Source organism: Bufo bufo, chromosome 1, assembly GCF_905171765.1.
Source record: "Bufo bufo chromosome 1, aBufBuf1.1, whole genome shotgun sequence".
NCBI lineage: Eukaryota > Metazoa > Chordata > Amphibia > Anura > Bufonidae > Bufo > Bufo bufo.
This window is the reverse complement of record NC_053389.1, coordinates 610,277,567-610,292,062: the sequence shown is the minus strand read 5'-3', so window position 1 is coordinate 610,292,062 and position 14,496 is coordinate 610,277,567. Positions and strand designations below refer to the sequence as shown.

The following is a 14,496-nucleotide window of genomic DNA, read 5'->3' as shown; positions in this document are numbered from 1 at the left end:
CTGTGTGAAAAAGGTTGTGTGGAAATTGCAATAAAAACATATAAAAAAATAAATAAATCTGTGTTTAACCTGTACAAACATTTGTGGTAAAAACACATGCATTTTTGTGGCTTTTTTTTAAAACCAAGAAAACGGCAAAGTATAAAACCCCCCATATGGCCTCTTTCACACAATGGAGGTAATTCACAAAGACCAGCTTTTTATGCCGATCTTTGGGGCACATTTATCATGAGGTTTTGCACTTGTTTTGGTCGTATTTTGTGTGTGTTGGGCAGACTTTTCAATGTAATCGGATTTATTGTTAGGTTTGCGCCTTGCCTCAGACTTAACATCGTATTTGCGCATGTTTTTTTCCGGTCCGTTTCGGGGATAGGTCTAAGTGTTTTGTCAGTGGGATATTGCATTTTTGTATTTGCGTCTTTTTAACGTATAAATTTGATTTGTAAACGTGTGCAAAAGTCCGCCAGCTCCTGCCTGGTGTATGTTGCTGTGCTTAGGCTACTTTCACACTTGCGGCAGACTGATCCGTCAAACAGTTCCGGCGCCGGAATTGGCCACCGGATCCGACAAAACGCATACCGCCGCACAGTTTTACTGCAACGGATCCGTCCTTCGGTCGACTGTTATAAAAGCCGGATCCGTCGTTCAGTTTCCTTCAGTCGTCAATTTTCGACGGATCCGTCCGTCGGATCCGTCTAAAAAGCTGATCCGTCTATTCCGTTTGCTTCCGTTTTTAGACGGAAAGACGGATCCGGCGTTTAAATTTAGAGATTAAGGATGCTATCTTTTTAAGCAAATATTAAAACTGTCTATAAAAGATAAGAGAAGGTCACAAAAAGATGCAATCTGTTAAAGCAAATACCACAACTGGCTATAAAAGACCAGCGAAGTTCACTTACCACTCAGAAGTTCCTTCAGCAGAGTGCAAAGATGATGCCGGACCATATTCGTTTTGGATTTCAGGCTTTAATTCTGGTTTCACGATGGAGAAGACGTCTTCAAGCCAGGCGACGTAAAACGCGTCGCTATTGGGTGCATCCAATAACCTCTGCAAGAGTAAGAAGGGGAGTTTTTGAAACTCTATTTCCTGAATTGAGGGATTATCCAGAAAAATTCTTTACCTATTTACGGATGACGGTAGAAAGTTTCGATGATCTTCTACAACGTGTGTCACCTCACATTCAAAGGCAAGACACCACTTTCCGTCGCTGTGTTTCCCCAGCAGACTGCCTATTGTTGACGATAAGGTAAAGTTTATACTTTATTACATATTATACCAATATTTGGTCTAAATTTTCAAAAGCTGCTGTTTGGTAGTGTGAAGCCATACATTTTTTAATCCAAATTTACTTTTTCTGGGATCACTGTACTTTCTGGGATCACTGTACAAAGTGTTTTGGGCCCAATTGATGCTCATCTATTTTTTTTGTAATTATACATCTTGTTTTGGAAAAGTTTGAATCAATATACTCGTCATTGAAGATTTATGAACTGTGATGAATATTGTTCGCCATGGAGAACAAACATTTATTGTTGAATTTTTTTAAAAATTACATTGGCCACATAAAAAATCTTGACCAAACTAATATATGTAGGGGTGCAATAAAATTGGGTCCAATTGATATACCTTGTATATTATCTTGTTTATTAATAATTTTTAGACACTTATTTTTTTCTTTTATATTTTAGGTTTTTGGCAAGTGGAGAAAGTTTCAGCTCACTCCATTTTCAATTTCGCCTTGGGATATCAACTGTTTCAATAATTGTAAAGGAGACATGCCGTGTTTTGTGGGAACAACTGCATGATGAATTCATCCCACATCCAACTCGACAGCATTGGAAAGAAATATCTGAAAGATTTTGGGATGTTTGTCAGTTTCCCAACTGCATAGGGGCTGTAGACGGTAAACATATTCGTATTATCAAGCCACACGGAACCGGATCCGAGTTTTTCAATTATAAGAAATATTTTTCTATAATACTGATGGCCATCGCAGATGCTCAATATCGTTTTGTTGCAGTGGACGTAGGGGCCTATGGACGCGCAAACGATTCAATGGTGTTTAAAAATTCAAATATGGGCCGTAGTCTATATAATGGACAATTCGATTTTCCTCTCCCTCAACCACTGCCAGGTACTGATGGCCCACCCATGCCGTTTGTATTGGTTGGTGATGAGGCATTTCAAATGTGTGGAAATCTAATTAAACCATATTCCAGCCGCGGATTAGATTTAAAAAAACGCACATACAACTACCGCTTGACCAGGGCTAGAAGAATGGTAGAATGCACTTTTGGAATTTTGGTCGCAAAATGGAGGATTTTCACTAAACCAATTCACCTGAAGGTTGAATCAGTAGACGAGGTTGTCAAGTGTGCTGTGGTGTTACATAACTACCTCCTTCATAAAGAACCACTCAATTTGGAACAGGTGCCCGAGGACAGCGAGATCGCGAGCATTCAAAGTTGTCGACATCGGTCAACTGTAGCGGTTGCACGGATGAGAGACTCGTTTGCAGATTATTTTTGTACTGAAGCTGGAAGGGTGGACTGGCAGGACCAATTTTTATAAACTATTTGGGATTAATTTTCAAATAACCGTTAATTTATGTTTGTTGTCCCGTTGGTTGATGGTTACAGTGTGTTGTATTTGATTTCAATAGCATTTTGGGTTAAATAAATATTTTTTATACGTAATTGTGATTTTATTTTAATATATTGATGTGCTCACGCTGGAGTAGCGACACATACTTGTGTCGCTCCAATCAGTCCTGTTAGGAGACTGTCTGCCCACGCTGGAGGAGCGACAATCTGTTTTGTCGCTACGCCAGTGCTGGGAGATTTTAATTGTCTGGCCTATAAGACACCTAGCTTTACAATCTACCAACGCTGGAGGAGCGAGAATCTGTTATGTCGCTACGCCAGTGCTGGGAGATAATGTCTGGCCTATAAGACACCTAGCTTTCTTACAATCTACCAACGCTGGAGGAGCGACAATCTGTTGTGTCGCTCCGCCAGTGCTGGGAGATTATGTCTGGCCTATAAGACACCTAGCTTTCTTACAATCTACCAACGCTGGAGGAGCGACAATCTGTTGTGTCGCTACGCCAGTGCTGGGAGATTATGTCTGGCCTATAAGACACCTAGCTTTCTTACAATCTACCAACGCTGGAGGAGCGAGAATCTGTTATGTCGCTACGCCAGTGCTGGGAGATAATGTCTGGCCTATAAGACACCTAGCTTTCTTACAATCTACCAACGCTGGAGGAGCGACAATCTGTTGTGTCGCTCCGCCAGTGCTGGGAGATTATGTCTGGCCTATAAGACACCTAGCTTTCTTACAATCTACCAACGCTGGAGGAGCGAGAATCTGTTATGTCGCTACGCCAGTGCTGGGAGATAATGTCTGGCCTATAAGACACCTAGCTTTCTTACAATCTACCAACGCTGGAGGAGCGACAATCTGTTGTGTCGCTCCGCCAGTGCTGGGAGATTATGTCTGGCCTATAAGACATCTAGCTTTCTTACCAATCTACCAACGCTGGTGGAGCGACAATCTGTTGTGTCGCTACACCAGTGCTGGGAGATTTTAATTGTCTGGCCTATAAGACACCTAGCTTTACAATCTACCAACGCTGGAGGAGCGACAATCTGTTATGTCGCTACGCCAGTGCTGGGAGATAATGTCTGGCCTATAAGACACCTAGCTTTCTTACAATCTACCAACGCTGGAGGAGCGACAATGTGTTGTGTCGCTCCGCCAGTGCTGGGAGATTATGTCTGGCCTATAAGACACCTAGCTTTCTTACCAATCTACCAACGCTGTTGGAGCGACAATCTGTTGTGTCGCTACACCAGTGCTGGGAGATTTTAATTGTCCAAAAATTTAAAATATCTATCTTCGTTTAAAAAAAAAAAAAAAAACAGTTCTTGGATTTTTTAAACCAAAAAATAACATTTATTATAAATAACAATAAAATAAATAAAAAACAAAGTTACAAATTGAGGAAATGGTGGGGGGTGGAGGGAAGTGATTGGTTTGGGTCCACTCTCTCCTGTTGTTCTTCTGCCACTGTGGACAACAAAGTGCGTGTTGATGCAAGTGGCACAGAGGGAGTGTGAAGACTGGATTGGGCAGGAGAAGGAGTTTCCCGAGCAAGAGTAGAGGGAGTGGTGAAAGAGGAAGGAGCATAGTAAGAAGGAGGAGAAGAAAAGCTTTGAGAAAAGAGCTCGGGGGTTTGGGATGGGGGTGGGTTGTGGGGAGGGGGAGGGGGAGGGGGAGGGTGGGAATGCTGAGCCTGGTGGGGCTGTAAAGTTGGATAGGTGTGGGATGGGGGATAGGTGAAGGATGGGGGATAGGAGTAGGATGGGGGATAGGGCTGGGGTGGGGGAATGGTTGTGGGGCGGTGTGCCAGTTGCCACAAAACGCTGTCCATCTGTCTTCTGGCCTCATACTGCTGGTCGGGTGATAAGCGTTCCAGCGCAGGTAACAACGACACAAGATAGTGATGCATCGGACTCATTTGTGTCGTCAACACCGCCCCCTCCTGAAGACGACGCGAATGATCCTCCACAGATGCAACCCTATTTGTGATCCCCGCCAAGGACTCATACATGAGCCTTGTGAGGTCTTCGTAGTTAGCCTGGCGGCTCCTACCTGACCTCTGGCGACGCATGAGGGCCTCAAAAAGTGGTGCCATGGTTGCCATCGTTACGTCGCCAGAGGGCACAAGTAGGGGAACATGGTGTTCCTGACAAGCAGTAGGAGCAGGGCGAGAGGGACCCGCGGCGGCTTGCTCTTCAGGGACCGCCTCCTGAGGAACTTCGGGCGCAAGAGTGCTGCTTGATGTTCTGTGAAGCAAAGAAAAAAATAAATTTAGAATTTTTAATGGATGGGAGAAACAGTCGGATAGAGGTTTAGCAAAGAGACTTCTGAAACGACATAGGAGGTTACATTCCAAAAAATAGAGAAACATACTGTACATAAATAGAGGCCATGAATTAAATGATTTTTCAAGGAAGTGTCTATGTACAGTATAGCCTTTTTTTTGGAAAACAACTTCTAATGAAAAAATCGGAAGCACACATTGCTACTCTCTACTACACTAAATACAATGTGAATGTCGAAGACAAAGTGCCAAATGACAGTCTGTCTGGGCCATACACCTAGTTTGAAATTATTTTTTTTTAGAGACACCAAATACCTTACCTTCGCATCTCAAGGGTCCTTCGTAGGAACCCCAAGGCGGCAGAATAGCGGTATACGTGTCTTGAGGCTCCTCCTGACCCACTCGGGCGCCGAAGTTCCTCATTAAAGGCCTTCTTGTAGCGGTCCCTGATTGAGCGCCACCGAACCATGATCGTGTCTCCTAGAAAGAAATAAATCAAATTAGGATGTATAATTAAAATAAGTGATTTAATCAAAGTTGGTTTACAATTGTACTTTAAACAGCCACAATAAGAAAACAAAAATTTTTTTAAAAAAATTAAGTGGCGCTTATAATAAAATTATACTGTAAACCACTTTTGATAAAAAAAATTTTTTACGTGTATGTCTGCTATCTACAAATATATTTATACTTACGGCATTGGCCCTGTTGCCTTTCTCGGAGGTCATCCCAGTTGGGGACAATGGCCGCACAGATCTCGTTCCAGAGGAGCCGTGTAAGATGATGGTCTGCATGGCGGCGGTCGGTGTGGTCCCACAACGGTGTACGTTCCTCCACCATATGGATGAGGAGGTCATTGTCAATATAAAATCTTTCAACGTCCTCCTCATGCCTTCTGGTGGAGGTTTGGGATCCCTAAAAGAAGAAAAAAAAATAGAATAATTTTTTTTTGGAATATTTGAAAAAAAAAAAATAGAAAAATTAAAATAATTTACAATACTCACACGACCACGACCGCCACGTGCTCCACGGCGTCCTCTGGAAGATCTTTGATGACCTCTCTCACTGGCAACAGGACGAGATGGCTAAAAAAAAAAAATAATAAATAAATAAATAAATATATAAATATATATATATATATATATATATATATATACATATATACTCAACAAATGACGAGGCAGCAATTCCATCTTTTGTTGCCAGGGTGACGAGCCCAAAACTTTTTTCCCAGCAACGTATCGGCCAACTCAATGAGGCCTTTGTCAAGCTTGACAAAGGCCTCATTGAGAAGGCCGAAACATTGCTGCAAAAAATTTTTTGGGGTCATCAACCTGTCACCAAAAGCTGGAAGTGCTGCCTCGTCATTTGTTGAGTACGTATCGTGGGGGAGAAGCCTACCTCTGTGAGGAATTTCAGCCAGTGCACGTGGTCTGATTGTGCTGCTGCGGTATTTGTGATTTTATATATATATATATATATATATATATATATATTAAAAAAAAATACAGGCATAAAAAATTTTGAAAAATATAAACTAAAAATTAACAAACCGTTTCTCCTCCACCCCCAACTTCCTCCTCCCCTCTTCCTCTGGTTCTGGCTTGAGCAGGAGAACTCTCCTCCATAGAGTCTGACTGATAAACAAAGAAAAAAATAATTAATGTAATAATAAAAGAAATATACAGTTTGGAATGCTAAGGAACTTTACATACCACATCCTGGAGGTGTCGTGATCGTGGAGGAGAGCTCCCGGCCTCGCTCGCAGAAGAAGATGTGCCTTTAAAAAAAAAAAAAAAAAGGTGAATATTCGAACTTTAATAAACAGACATACCGACGAAAAAAATACTTACTGGTCATATTTTTTTTCTGGCTGGCTGGCTGGCTGGCTGGCAGGCTGCTGGCTGGCTATCTGGCTGGCTGGCTGGCAGGCTGCTGGCTGGCTGGCTATCTGGCTGGCTGGCTGGCAGGCTGCTGGCTGGCTGGCTGGCTGGCTAATTTTTTTTTTTGATCAGTCAAAAAAAAATATTTGACAGGTTGTCATATTGTTGAACGAAAAAATACTACTCCTATTATATTACCTGCAACCCCTATGCCACAGTACATAGGGGTATGCAGTTAATATAAGTACACAGTGGATGCTAGGAGTAGCAGCAGACAGGACTACTACTCCTAACATGCACTGGGTAGTTATATTACCTGCAACCCCTATGCCACAGTACATAGGGGTATGCAGTTAATATAAGTACACAGTGGATGCTAGGAGTAGCAGTAGACAGGACTACTACTCCTAACATGCACTGGGTAGTTATATTACCTGCAACCCCCATGCTACAGTACATAGGGGTATGCAGTTAATATAAGTACACAGTGGATGCTTGGAGTAGCAGCAGACAGGACTACTACTCCTAACATGCACTGGGTAGTTATATAACCTGCAACCCCCATGCTACAGTACATAGGGGTATGCAGTTAATATAAGTACACAGTGGATGCTAGGAGTAGCAGTAGACAGGACTACTACTCCTAACATGCACTGGGTAGTTATATTACCTGCAACCCCCATGCCACAGTACATAGGGGTATGCAGTTAATATAAGTACACAGTGGATGCTAGGAGTAGCAGTAGACAGGACTACTACTCCTAACATGCACTGGGTAGTTATATTACCTGCAACCCCCATGCTACAGTACATAGGGGTATGCAGTTAATATAAGTACACAGTGGATGCTAGGAGTAGCAGTAGACAGGACTACTACTCCTAACATGCACTGGGTAGTTATATTACCTGCAACCCCCATGCTACAGTACATAGGGGTATGCAGTTAATATAAGTACACAGTGGATGCTAGGAGTAGCAGCAGACAGGACTACTACTCCTAACATGCACTGGGTAGTTATATAACCTGCAACCCCCATGCTACAGTACATAGGGGTATGCAGTTAATATAAGTACACAGTGGATGCTAGGAGTAGCAGTAGACAGGACTACTACTCCTAACATGCACTGGGTAGTTATATAACCTGCAACCCCCATGCTACAGTACATAGGGGTATGCAGTTAATATAAGTACACAGTGGATGCTAGGAGTAGCAGTAGACAGGACTACTACTCCTAACATGCACTGGGTACTGACAGCTCCTATGTACTTATAGCTCCTATGAATAAGTACATAGGAGCTGTTTATATGAGTTATTTCAGTCATAATACAAGATATACTCACCTTCTATGGCTTGCACCCGACTCCCTCGCAGGCTGGATCCAGACAGGATGGCGCGAAACTTGCTCCTCCTCTATCCGACGCAGGCGCAGACAGGATATCCGGATCAGTCGATGCGTCATTCTCCGGAAGATTTAAAGTCGGATCCGTCCTTAATACAAATCAATGGGACTTAAGGACGGATCCGGCGTTACGGCTAATGATACGGCTTTTGAGACGGAGAAGAAAATTATGCATGCTACGGTTTTTCATTTCGACGGAAACGTCGAAAAGACTGAAGCGGAGCCATCCTGATGCATCCTGAAGGACGGACTCTCCATTCAGAATGCATGGGGATAAAACTGATCAGTTCTTTTCCGGATTTGAGCCCCTAGGACGGAACTCAACGCCGGAAAAGAAAAACGCAAGTGTGAAAGTACCCTTAGTCTGATCTTTTGCAACTTTGTTTAAGTTAAAAAGTCGCAAAACTAATGGATATGACTTTTCAGTTTACTTTGCGACTTTTCAGGCAAAAATTGAACTTTCTAATCCATTAGATCTGCGACTTTCAAAAGCCACAGCAGACATAAATTACAGCTAGAAATTATGGCACACCTTAAAACAATCCAAAAATAATGGCAACAGACGGATTTATCAACACAAATAGATTCACACGATAAGGCCTCATGCACACGGCCGTTGTGCGGCCGTTCCGTGCAATGAGGACCGCAATGTGAGGTCCCCAATGCACGGGCAAAGTCCATGTGGTGGTCGGGATGGATCGAGACCCATTCAACTTGAATGGGTCCATGATCCATCCGCACCGCAAAAAAATAAAACATTCAAGTGAATGGGTCCGCATCTGTGATGCAGAGAGCACACGGCTGGTGCCCGCATATTGCGGACCCACATTCTGCGGGCCGCAATACGACCACAGCTGGGCAACGGCCATGTGCATGAGGCCTAAATGGGAGAAAATTTAACTTTGTAACGACAGCAAAACAGGCACAAAAATAGGCATGTTTCCCTCCTGTGTTGCTGGAGGATTCGCCTGATTTAAGCCTCATTCACACATCAGCGTTTCACGGATGTGTGCTGTACGTGTTCTCCACGGACAGCACACGGCCCCATTTATTTTAATGTGTGTATTCAGACATCAGTGTTTTAGCACGGTCCGTGGATTCGTGTTTTTAGCACGGATGCATGCTCTATTTTGTCCGTGTTCATGGATTCATCACGCCCATTATAGTCTATGGGTCGTGAAAATCACGGATGTTTCATGGATCAGAAGAGATGCTGTAAAAATAATTTTTCAGCTGTTCAGTGTCAATGAAACACGGACGCAACACGGACAACAAAAAATTGACACACGGACGCAACATGGATCCTTCACGGACAGCTTCACGGATGCATCACTGACCACCTGCTCACAGATTTGAGCACGGACGTGTGAATGAGGCTTTAAGATGAGGCATGTGCCTCTTTATAAATTAGGCACACCTCCGCCAGTCTGTGCACCCAGAGTGAAAACCACTGTCCCTGACTAGAGTCGTTTTTATTCCACTTTTATGTCTATTTCTAGAAGAAGGTAAATTTGCCGGGGGCCAAAATCCGGATGTGCGTCAGAATAATGCTGCACAGGCAATAAAAAAAGTTGCATAAGGGCTCATCCACATGAGCGGATGCCGTGGCGGTAATCCGCTGCGTGAAAGAGTGCCAAGCCGCGCTATGGACAGCAGAGACACGGAGCAGTAACATGATTGATAATGCTTCTTGCCTCTCTGTGATCTTTTTACTTTAAAATCACAGTGAGATAAAGTTGTCACCGTGATTTTGTAGTAAAGAGATCACAGAGAGGCACAGAGCATTATCAATCATGTTACTGCTCCGTGTCTCTGCTCCCGCACGGCATCCGCTCGTGTTAAAAAGAGCCCTAAAGGGGTTTGCGACTTTTTTTTACCTAAACCAGGTGTGGTGTGCTTTGTAAATGACCCCCATTGATTCTGTGATTTATTAACAACTGAAAGAGGCCTTGTGCTGGTTTCACACAAGTGAGTTTAATGCATTGAACTCGCAGAGTGTGTCTGCGAGAGCTCCCGTCCTGACCTACGTAGCACTGATAGGATCGCATAGCATTATATTGATTTATGATGCTATGTAACCGTTACAGTTCTGAAATGTATTGGATAAAACTGACAGCATTATGTCACTATTATACAATACATCACAGACCTCTAAGGGTTACATAGCATCATAAATGAATATAATGCTATGAGAACCCGGCAGTGCTGGGAGGTCAGGACGGGAGCTGCTGCATAGTCATGCTGCGAGTGCGATGCTTAGAACTTGCTCGTCTGAAAGGGGCCTAACTAAAGCTTATGAGGAGAGCATCTATCAAACCCCGGACCTGGGGTTATGTCCAGATTTTTTTTTAGCACTTTTGAATGACAGCTGTAGTAAAGTGACATTGTCACTTGAAAAAGACAAAATCAATCAAAAGTGCTACAAAAGAGGGAATGGCCACATGGCGTGGCCATCCTGTGGTTGGGACGCATCCGCTGTGTGGCAGAATACTGTGCAGCTGTGCAAGCCACAGAAGGATCATGCTAACTGCTTAGGCTCCATTTGTTACAAATAGCAGAGAAAAAAGTCCTGCATCCAGGACTTTCTTCTCTGCTAAAAACACATTCTCCCGCACGGAAACCTAAACGATCCCATTAAAGTCAATGGGGTCTGTTTGGCTCGGTTCCTGTCAGTTATGTGCTGAATCTGGAACTTCTGTTATTTTTGTTCGTCTACACCTATAAGGGGGTAGAGGAACAGAAATACATAGCCGAGCGCTGGTTCAGCTATTTCTGTCAGCCCCATGCAAGTGAATAGAGCGGTGGGTGTGCTTGAGCGGCGCACTTCCCATTCATTTCAATGGGACTTCTGAACATAGCAGAGCGTGCTGCTCAGCTATTTTCAGTGCTCCCATAGGAATGAATGGCGGGCGGTGCACCCTCTGGCACTTTGCGGGCTCCATTCTAAGTATAGGTGCGGGTTCGCCATTCTCTGACATCCTACGACCCTGGACTTGCTGACATCACCAGTCATATGGTCAGGACATGCTACCCCTCTAGACATTTCAGCTATCATAGCTAAATTCACCACTTCCCTTCTTCTTGGGGGGCACATACACCTCTCACCCCCCCCCCCCCCCCCCCCATGATTCCTGGCAGGCTCCTGTGCCCCCTCCTCAGGCTTCATATTCACCAGAAACAGCTTTCTTTCACATGTAAAGGCTAACCCCACTGATAAAAAAAAGTATACCGTACAATGGGGAAGATTTATCAAACCTGATGCAAAGGAAGACTGGCTTAGTTGCCCCTAGCAACCAATCAGATTACACCTTTCATTTTCTGAAGGAGCTCTGAAAAATGAAAGGTAGAATCTGATTGGTTGCCATGGGCAACTAAACCAGTTTTCCTATACACCAGTTTTTTATAAACCTCCCCCAATGTTTTGCTTTTTTCCAGCTGCTCAATGTATAGGAAACTTCTTCGCTTTCCTATACAGTAAAATGAAAAGTATGCCTGTGCATAACGGCCCAAGAATATTCATACGGCTGCACTTCTGCTCACTGACTATGTGTGTGCACGCCGCCCAATGGCTGCTAAGACTACACATCCCATGAGCCTCTTCGTCATGATGCAGCGCCACAGATGGTAAGGGGCGTGTCTGTCCGTCAGTTAGGCTACATACTACATTTCCCAAGATACTTCACGAACGAATTAGCGAGAGAGGCGAGGATAGTATGGGCGCGTCACCCGTCTCCGGGGTGACAAAGCCTGAGGAGCCCCGCCCTTAGACTGTTATTGGCCCTTAGGTGGAAGGAAAAGTGACGTCACGGGCAGGGTGTCCAGGCTAAGCATTCTATTGGTGCGAGCGGTCCCCGCGGGCCGGCGGTGGCTCCTGTTCTCTGCGAGGAAAGTGTGAAGATGGCGAAGACGTACGACTACCTGTTCAAACTGCTGCTGATCGGGGACAGCGGGGTCGGGAAGACGTGCCTGCTCTTCAGGTTCAGCGAGGACGCCTTTAACACCACCTTTATCTCCACCATCGGTCAGTGCCCTCGCCACACCCACTGCTCACTTCCTCCCATCCTAGGGCTAAGACTATCTCCCTGCGCTTGTGCTGAGCCATTCTAAGCGCTGGGTGCCCTCTGCTTGCCTCCTGGCCTTTACCCTGTGCCATAGCGTCTGCCCCTCATGGACAACCCCTGTGTGATCGCTGCCAGCTGTGTTACCAGGCAGGGGGGCAGATGGAAGCTTTACCACTTGCCTGGGCCCAGGGCTGTATGTAAACTTTAACTGCCCCCCACTGCTTGTATGGAGCAGGCAGTACTGCAGCTCTGTGTACTAGTTATGCCAGGTGATGGCAGGGGAGCTGGGCACCTAAACTGGTGGGAGGGTATAAGCACGTCTCCACAATACTGTGCTAGTGTATATTATGTACAAGAGTGTATACCGCCTCCAGCGCTGATCAGTGTGATATCCATCTTGCCTGGTGACCTGCTGTCAATCTCGCCCACGCTTCCCGCCACAGGCAGGCGAGGGGCGAGTGAAAGATTGTTTGGATGCTCTGCTTTACGTGACTAAATGCAAAGCCGTATGAAAGTTCATGTACCTTCCTGTATGAACGCTATGGCGGCAGATTTGTGTGGTTAGTGCTTATTAATGAGCCTTACACCCATTAGGGCGGAAACATTCTCCACATCGCGCAAGCGTTCCCAGTCACTGGCCGTGTAAACCATCAGCCAGAATTTGCTCGTTTGGCAAAGAGGACAGACAGGCGAGCGCGACAGCGTAATTGCAAAAACAAAAAAGATTATTACCTAGAATTCAAATTTTTGGTGATTGAATTCGGAAGAATTATGGGGAGGCACAAAGAGCCCGGCGCTCTCTTCCACGCAGCTTGTGACTTACAGCCTCAATGTGTATACGCAGCGCAGCATAAGGATATATCTAACGAGGATTTGCAGTGCTCCCTCAAGTTACCATGTCAATTGGTTCCAGGACAACCGTTGTAAGTTGAGTAATCTGCTCCAAAGCCATGATAGGAGAAAACGAAGAGTTAAAGGCTTTGTACACCTTTGGAGGCAATTTTTGTTATGAATGCATTTTACTCATTTTTGGCTAAAAATCATATTTTCAATTGGCCTTTGTTAAAAATATTGTGCCATTCTGTCACAAAGGTTCACGTTTTTTCTAACTGTGACTGGTGCTTTCGAATTCACTTTGTGCCGGTTATCTAATAACAAAGCATGGGATTCAGCCAGTTCTCCAGATCCAGTGGTTGAAATTTCAACTGGATCAGAGAACTGTGTTACCAGCAGAGTCCCAATCCGGTTCTCTGGCGGCATCACTGCAGCTGTAGATGTTCGCTTCTATTGCTTCGTGCACCGCTGATAGTTTAGCTCCTTAGTTGGGTGTTGTGTGTGTAGATGCATTTCAATCAGAAGCAGGGGGCGTCTCCCTTCTGAGGAATCTGCCAGCACTGTACTGCTGTGACCTCCTTTCCCTTACTTCCCACTATGTTTGTTTTCAGCTCTGAAGCTCCGAGGACAGATAAGGAGGGAGAGATGACACTTACAGAAAGGCAGGAGATTCCTGTGATGTTCAGAAGCAGTGCAGAAGCAGTTCTTTTATCAGGCTCAGGATCTCAGCTAACTCTGACACTTCCTCTGCCTTCTTCTGTCTCTGTAACTATGGGCCATTCTTGCCTAACAGTAGACTGCAACTTAGGAGGAAGTGAGACCCCTAGTGGCCATGACTTTACAGCTTTTTTTTTCAGGTGGATGCAGGCAGATTTTTTTTTTTAAAGGATAACTGTTGTATTTATTTATTTTTTTGAGTATTGGATTGTGGTGATTAATATCTCCTTGGTGGCCCTATTTCAACTTTTCACTGTGTATTCAATTACCCCTTAATTCCACAGTTTTGTTCCCTATACTGCCTACTTTTACCTGTGCTTAAAATAGGGTTGCTAGGCATGGTCCTTCCTTCATAGAAGGAACTGTAAGTAAATGATTAAAGCCAGGTCCTCCCCAGCAGCCCTCCTTTGTGCTGCAGGGGATTAACCCTTTAGGGGGAGGGCTCTGGTTACTGACACTTTTGGGGGGCTATTGTTACTGGCTAGTAAGGGCAGGCGGGATTAGCCTCAGGGTGAGGGCAGTGGCGGCCATATTAACTGAATGGTGAAATTGCAGTTTTATGCAGACTGGTTGCTAATGGCTGAATCTTATTAAATATGGGGTAAGTCAGTCTAATAGTAACTGATTCTGGAATATCATGTTATTACTAACTACATATATGAAAATTTTAATTGGGGTCTAAATGTGACAGTTATCCTTTAAATGAATTCA

At 44.4% G+C, this 14,496-nt stretch overlaps 1 protein-coding gene across 1 annotated transcript in view; it reads left to right on the top strand.

Moving 5' to 3' along the window:
* Positions 1–11,986: 11,986 nt before the first annotated feature.
* The window catches only part of RAB8B (RAB8B, member RAS oncogene family), a 38,118-nt gene continuing 35,608 nt past the window's right edge, over positions 11,987–14,496 (top strand). The window contains exon 1 of the mRNA XM_040413659.1: positions 11,987–12,194. Within this exon, the coding sequence (XP_040269593.1) occupies positions 12,071–12,194 (124 nt within the window). The 5' untranslated portion in view covers positions 11,987–12,070. The remainder of the gene's footprint in view (positions 12,195–14,496) is intronic.